Below are 7386 nucleotides of genomic sequence, written 5' to 3'. Positions count from 1 at the left end.
ATTCCAGCTTTCCTTCCCCTCTTCTCTCCAGTTCCCTCTCCCCTTTCCCCCCACCCCCCTATTCCTTCTGCTACACACCTTCCTTCCCTTTCCCTTTCTCACCTCTTTCTTCCCCATTCCTCCTTTATCCCTCCTCCCTTAACTATCCCCACCCTCTCCTCCCTTACCCTTCCTTTCCCTCCATGCCCTGTTCCTTCTTTGTCCTATTGCTCTCCAAAACCTTGAATGAGTGTCCTCTAACAGAAAAACTAAGATGTGGAAAATACATCAGAATGTTAATAATAGTTATCTTTTATTAAATTGTCCTTTTCCGTGTGATCCTCTACTTTTTTCTATGATAAGCAACCCTCTTTTACAGTCAGAAGAAAAGGCTAGATTTTTATAGCATAACACACTTTAATATTTATTTATTTTAGGTTGCAATAAAAGAACATGAAAAACAGTATCAAATGAAGTGATTATTTTCAGTGAAAGAACACAATACAAAGAAAACATCGTATCTTTAGTTTACAATTACACAATATAAGGTGAATGAACATTTTATAAATACTACATCATATTAACACCTCAGTGGTAAACAATAACATCATTATGATTAAATTTATAGGCCACTATATGTCAAATACAGAAGCGCTCAATTGAATCAAATGTGGTCTTGACATTCTTAAATGTATGCTAATCTTTTTCAAGCAGTCAAACTTCAAAATACACTGTTTTAGTTAGCATAAGTACTGTATTTATATAGCAAAGTAATGAAGGCACAGCTAGTGCAAGCAGATTTAAACTTTAGTCTTCTGGGCTGGAAAAAAGAAAAAAATAAAACACTTGCACTGGTACTTCATAAACTTTTTTTTTTCAAGCAAATATTTGTTTCAGTTAACAATTCTGACAGTTTCACAGCTATAGTCTAACAGGAACACGACCAAAGGACATCACAAAAGTCAATACTCTGTAGCACCAAACTAACATGCTTTAGAAAACTGACAACAGCTTACATATTTTGAAGAATATTATACTACCACAGTCTAGATAGCATAAACTGGCACTTAAGACACTTTTTAGGACAATTTTTCAAATACAGACTACCAGGAAACTACAAAAACATGACTATAAGAAATAATAGTATTCAGGTTACAGGTTAGGGTTTTACTTTTTTCAAGACTGTATGAATCTGCTTCACTTCTTGAATTTTTAAGATTCTTGAAAAATCTTTGAGATTGACCTTTTTATTTTCTATACTTCCTGTTTCCGTAATCTTTGCCAACTCGATAGTAGGAGCCGTATTCATTGACTTCTCCAGTATAGTAATAGATTGATTTCAGGATGACATTATCATGTAAAATCTGCCCAATTTCAAAGTCCTCATCAAGGATAGCATCTTCTTGTGGTTCCAGCTTTCCAATCACAGGAATCTCAGGAGGACTAAAGAAATTGAAGAATGATGAATTAGGAACCACTCTTGGCTGGATTTCTCCAGTAGCAGCTGTGCGACGCTGGATAGTTTTCACAGTAACATCTTTTCCTCTTCTCCAGTCTATCTTGCAGCCTTTGCAATCTTCAATTTCCCATCCCCAAGAAAAGAAGGGATCATGGTGATCTGGTTTAGACTTTATTATATATGTCTTCACCAGCACCTCATTTCTGAAATATGGATTGGGTAGAAAATGAAATTCAAAGGTGTAACTTACAGGCTGGCCAGGTTTTGAGAACTTCAGGTTAACATCCGACAAGAACTTCAGAATCGGCTCATCATACTTCTGAATCATAGGTCCCAGCTTGTCAACATTCTTTAAAACAATCAGCCAATAGTCAGGAATGCCTTTAGGGTCTTCTCTTTTAGGCTTTCCCCTCCTAGCTCTTTTAAGACTTAGTCTTTCCGGAAGCCTTTCCTCAGGAACTCTTTTCTGAGCCTCTCTTACTCCAGCCCTTGGCTTAGCCTCTGTTGCTTTAGGCTGTTCTTTATATTCTGCCTTTGCCTGGGGGGCTTCTTTAGGATCTTCTTTTACTTCAGGGATTGCCTCCATACCGTCTTCAGAGTCTGCATTTTCTTCAGCCTTTACCTCAACAATTTCTTTAGGAACTTCCTTTCCTTCATCCTTTACCTCAGGAGTTTCTTTAGGAGCTTCCTTTTCTTCATCCTTTACCTCAGGAATTTCTTTAGGAACTTCCTTTTCCTCATCCTTTACCTCAGGAATTTCTTTAGGAACTTCCTTTTCCTCATCCTTTATCTCAGGAATTTCTTTAGGAACTTCCTTTTCTTCATCCTTTACTTCCTTTTCTTCATCCTTTACCTCAGGAATTTCTTTAGGAACTTCCTTCTCTTCAGCCTTCACCTCCGGGTTTTCTTTAGGGTTTTCTTCTTCCTCACCCTCTAAGGGAGGCATTTCACTAGGGGTGTCATCCTGCACCTCCTCATCACTGCTGAACTCCTCATCCTCTGAATTCCATTCACATTCTTCTTCTGTAGGCTCGTATTCTGCATTGATGATTTGAAACCGCCTATCATACAGAGGCTTGTTGAGTTCAGCATATTTTCTTTCAAGATCATGAATCGCTTTTAAGAACATCGTGTCTACCTTGTCACATTCATCTTGAATGTTTCTAAGCGCCTGCACACGATTTCTAACAGCCTGAGGCAGCTTAATCACGAAATCTGTTCTCCACGGAGCCCGCCGCGCCCTTCTGGAAGGCTCAGGTACCCTCTTCTTTCTATTTAAGCCGCTGCCGCTGCTAGTGCTGCTACTGTCGCTGCTGCTGCTGCTGCTGCTACTGCTGCTGCTGCTGCTGCTGCTGCTGCTACTGCTGCTACTAGTGCTGCTGCTAGAGCTACTGCTGTCAGATTCTTCCCCAGAATCACTAGCCGAGCTAGCCATCTCCTCTTCGGCAACACTTTGGGCGACAGGTTCCGAGACCTCTTTAAAATCTGCTTCTGCCATTTTGCAAGCCTGCAAAACTCTACCGCGAAGACCGCGCGCCCAGAGATGGGCAGAAAATGACTCACGGATGCTTGGGTGGCGGCGGCGGTGGCCCGGGCTGCGGAGGTGGCAGCGGCGATGGCAGCGGCGATGGCAGCAGCGGCGCAGAGCGGAGCTGGAGCTGAGGATGCAGAGGCCGGCGCTGAGGTGGCAGCGGCAGTGGACGCCTGGGCGACAGCGGTAGCTGCAAGGCCTCTCCCGGCTGCAGCTACGGAGTGCCGAGGTGTGCCGCAGCCGAATGGCGCAGTATGAGACCCCGAGATCTCTTCTCGTTTTAGATCGCGAGCCCCCTCCCCTTGCAGCCCGACCTCCCGTTCATTTCGTTCCCAGCGTGCCTTTAGTTCGCTCCTCATTTGCTGGTCCAGCTTAATTGACAAACCCTACGCCCAACGAACGGCCAAACGCCACTGCTCCTGGCTCCGCCCACCTTCCCAGGCGCTGCCCGTCGGCTGAGGTGCGACCCCTGGATGGTGTCCCCCCTACCCCCCAAAAAGTCTATATTTATAGTTTTATAATTAAAAAAATAGAAAGAAAACGTAGACATGAGGTAAAAATGCCAGTCATAGTTCCTAGCAAGGGCAGAAGAGGCGTGTCTTCCTTGTGCTCTCCGCCCATCCCGATTTCCCGTTTAGTTTGTCAAGGGTCTCCTGACAAAAACCTGTTTAAAAAAAATTGAATGAAAATGGTCTAAATGGCGTCATTGGGTAGTGTGACTATAGACGATTTAAAAACAAAACGATTTTCTCTAAATATTCTATGAGCATGTATTTTTACACTGGATAAAAAAGGGAAGAGTCGGGTATTGGCAGAGGGGGGAGGGACTAGACAGCAGGCGTATTGCATTCCACGAAGCTGATTTAATAAGTGCTGTCTGTGATGTTTGGCAAGCCTGGTTTATATCCATCTACAAGGTTTGCGAACCCATGTTGCCGTGAGTCAGTTACACCATTTTTATTATATTTCTCTTTTTAGGCTGGCATATATTATACCCCAACCTTGCTGCTAACTTGCCACGTAGCCCTTCTCAATGCTTGCAACAACCTTGTAGATAAAACAAAGGTATTAAATGTTAGGTAGTATTGTTAAAAAGCAAATGATGTGCGTTATACTTTTGTGCAGCAGGTTTCAATTCGAAGAACAGTGGGATGGGAGGGGGACTTTGTGCTAATGAATGTGCGTCTTCTGTCAGTGTATGCGATGTCATCTGCCACCAATTTCCTTCTAATGTTGTAAAATTCTAACCATATTAAAGTATGATTTACAAGTCCAGTAATGTGTGAATAAACTTTTGCAAAATGAAGTTTAAAATCGGGTATTTGTTATTTTTATTTACAGGATTTTTTTTTCTGCTACAGAACAACTCCCTTGGTACAATAAAAAAAGACGAGTATTTACTTTTCATTGAAAGGTAAGGAACATATTTAGCACATTTTAAAGAATGACAAAAATTACTCATCTCCATCTGAATAAAAGTTTACAGGATACAGTCATTTAGAGATGTATTTTAGATAATTATCTTGATAATTCTATGGAAACAGGAAAATCCACAGAGGTGATTTGGCATCCCAATGCAGAAAATAACCCACTTAACCGCATTAACTATCTAAACCTGATCATAGAATACAAGTGGTAAATTAAAATATGAAATATTATAAATTATTCATATCAAATGAAGAAATGTATTAAAGTTAGATTAATCTTTATAGAATTTGTGCTTTGTCATGTAGTCACGTTTTTTAAAAGTTAGGAAACGCTTTTCTGTTTCACAAATGCATTTACTTTTATTGTTTCTCTCTAATTGTCAAAGTCTGTGAACATTGCAAAGATAAAACCTCAATATAGAAAATTCCAGTGGTAGTGAAAGCACACAATCTTAACCACCAAATGATAAGGATTACTAGCGTTTTGATGTACTTCCTTCCAGAAATTTCCTTGTGCATATACATACCTGCCTATTTAGGTATACTGCTTTATCTATGTGATACCGTATTATGTTTTGTAACCTGTTCATTTATCAATTATTAATGACTATATTTTCATGCAAATGATTGACATTTTTAAAGAAATGCATATTCTATGGAAATAATTGCCTTAATTTATTTGACCAAATTCCTGTTATAGGGTGGCTATTTCTATACCATCTCTCCCCTTAATTGCATACTATTTTCCTGTTATGATAAAAGTGTCCCTGGATACCTAAAACCTATATTTCTATGCACTTGTAGAAATTGGTCCTGAGATAAATTCCTAGAAATGGATGCTCTAGGGATAATCATTTCATATTATGAAATTATTATTGTATTCATATTGCCAAAGTCTCTGCAGAATGATTATCACAATTTACAATTCCAATAGTGCATAAAGTTTCTTTTTTTGTCATTCAACTAATATATTTTTGTGCCTGTCATATGCCCTGCAAATGTGGTAAAGGACTGTAGTATAATGGTGAATGAAACTTACTAAGTGCATATTCTTTCATTGAATAATTTTAATTAAAACAAATGTTATAGAAACAATGATTTACATCGATGGGGTTATACCATAAATTTTGTTCTGCAACTTACTTTTATTTTAAATTATGGAGATTAAAAAAAAATGTATGCTCTTATGTTTTAAATTTTGTAGCATCAGGAATTAGTATTTTAGAGTCAGTCATGAGTTAGGAATCCAGATTGTTAAAATATTTGTTTTTATTAGCTAGCTGATTTTTCTAGTACCATTTATTTGGTAATCTTTCTATCTCATGCTTGCTTGAAATGCTACTTTGATCACATTAAAGAAATTGCTTGTGTCTGTTTCTAAATTCTTTCCTGATTCATTGGTCAGACTTTTTCTGCAAACAACTAATGAGTCGGTTTTAAGATAATTTTATATTCTGTGAAAATGGTATGTGTTCATTGATAAAGTCAGACAGTACATTGAAATAAAAAGAATAAATTAAAAGTAAAAGTAACTCAGAATACCACAGAGAAGTAATCACTACTTACATTTGTAATCAACAAATTAATTTATCAATGTTATATATTTGTATTTCTTAGATTAGTGGTAAGATTGTCTTTTCATATGTTTATTGTTTATTTGAGAAATGTCTATTCATATTTTTATTTGTTTTCCACTGAATTAAGCAAGAAATTAATCAGTGGTGAAATCCTAAAGGTAAAATGATTTTGGCCTTGACTTACTTAAGGCAACTATAATTTCTTCAGGAAATAACTCATGATATTGGGCAAATGTGACTAAATTACTTTCAATTACTTTCATATTCAAGCTGTTTTTTTTTTTTTTTTTTTTTTTTTTTTTTTAATGGATGCTTGGGAGGTTTTTTGGATGCTTTTCAAGGATTACGGATTGCTACTTACCCACTCACACTGATTCTGGAAAAGTTTGGAATAGAACATGGGGAAGAAAAATAGAAAAAAACTTACAAAACATCACACAAAAATAACCTATTAATCAACAATTGTGATTTTCAATTTGGAATTATTTTTTCCATAGATGTAGACAATGAAAATGGTTGAAAGTAGATGACTTTTTCTAATCACAATACTCTACTTTCATTATGTATACATAAGTATCTTGTAACATACTTTTATTTTTGTGGCTCTTTTTGGATCAATTTGTTTATTTAATGTCGTGTAGTAGGTATCTAAATGAAAATAATATCCTATTTGTTCTACTGTGAAATATAAGTATTAGTTTTATCATATCATATACTTGTTTTTCTTAGTAAGGTTAAATATAAATTATTTGCATAGTGATATGTTCTTTGTTCAATTCATAGATGATATTTTTTGGGGGGAGTGCTAAATGTTCCTGTTTCTGCCTGAAATGATATATAACACAGAATCTGATAGTATGCTCAGACTGAACATAGTACATTAATATCTGTTGTTACCTCCCTTAATATGAACGTACACACAATCCCTTCCACCACCCACTGCTGCCACACAAACACACAAAGTATGTACTGTAATGACAAGTATAGCAGCATATCTTTTGTTGTAGATATCAAAAAGCAAAGCTTTGCAAGTTCATTTATTTTTGAATGGCTCTTTCTCCTGTTCTTCTTGGACAAGTTTTATCTGAATACACAAGTTAATTCCTTTTTAAAAACCATGTTATTGATGTATAATAGACACACAATAATGGCAGGTAAAGTATACAGTTTTGTAAGTTTTGATAAATGTGTGAATCGGTGAAAGTATCACCACAGACAAAATAATGAGAATTGTACCATCCGCAACAGTTTCCTTATATATCTTTGAATCTCTCCTCTTGTCCCTAGACAATCACTGGTCTGTTTTCTGTTCCTATAGATTAACTTGCACTTTCTAAAATTTTATAGGTAGAATAATGTAGTGTGTCCCTCTTTTTTTGCCTGTTTTTCACTACCAGAATTATTTTTGAAATT

General features: G+C 36.9%; 2 protein-coding genes across 5 annotated transcripts in view; one reads left to right on the top strand and one right to left on the bottom strand.

The window, feature by feature from the left end:
* Positions 1 to 381: 381 nt before the first annotated feature.
* Positions 382 to 3325, bottom strand: NAP1L3 (nucleosome assembly protein 1 like 3). Of its 2 annotated transcripts, XM_017543390.2 has the most exons (3): positions 2292 to 3325; positions 2145 to 2186; positions 382 to 2060 (listed from the first exon to the last, which is right to left on the bottom strand). In XM_017543390.2, exons 1-3 carry the CDS (start codon positions 2934 to 2936, stop codon positions 1227 to 1229), a joined length of 1521 nt encoding a protein of 506 aa, XP_017398879.1. In that variant the 5' UTR covers positions 2937 to 3325; the 3' UTR covers positions 382 to 1226. The 2 variants fall into 2 exon arrangements, with proteins under 2 accessions (XP_017398879.1, XP_017398878.1); XM_017543389.2 differs by having other exon boundaries at positions 382 to 2186.
* Positions 3326 to 3523: 198 nt separating this feature from the next.
* Positions 3524 to 7386, top strand: part of FAM133A (family with sequence similarity 133 member A) — a 45905-nt gene continuing 42042 nt past the window's right edge. The window contains exons 1-2 of one of the 3 annotated variants that reach the window (XM_037743790.1): positions 3524 to 3886; positions 4311 to 4383. The gene's annotated coding sequence lies outside the window, so the exon portion shown is untranslated. Of the gene's footprint in view, positions 3907 to 4310; positions 4384 to 7386 lie in introns of all 3 variants that reach the window. The other 2 variants (XM_037743791.1, XM_017543388.2) reach the window with 2 other exon arrangements.

This window comes from Cebus imitator, unplaced genomic scaffold, assembly GCF_001604975.1.
Source record: "Cebus imitator isolate Cc_AM_T3 unplaced genomic scaffold, Cebus_imitator-1.0 Scaffold154, whole genome shotgun sequence".
NCBI classification, from domain to species: Eukaryota; Metazoa; Chordata; class Mammalia; order Primates; family Cebidae; genus Cebus; species Cebus imitator.
Note: the sequence above shows the minus strand (reverse complement) of the source record. Positions and strands in the feature narration are given on the sequence as shown.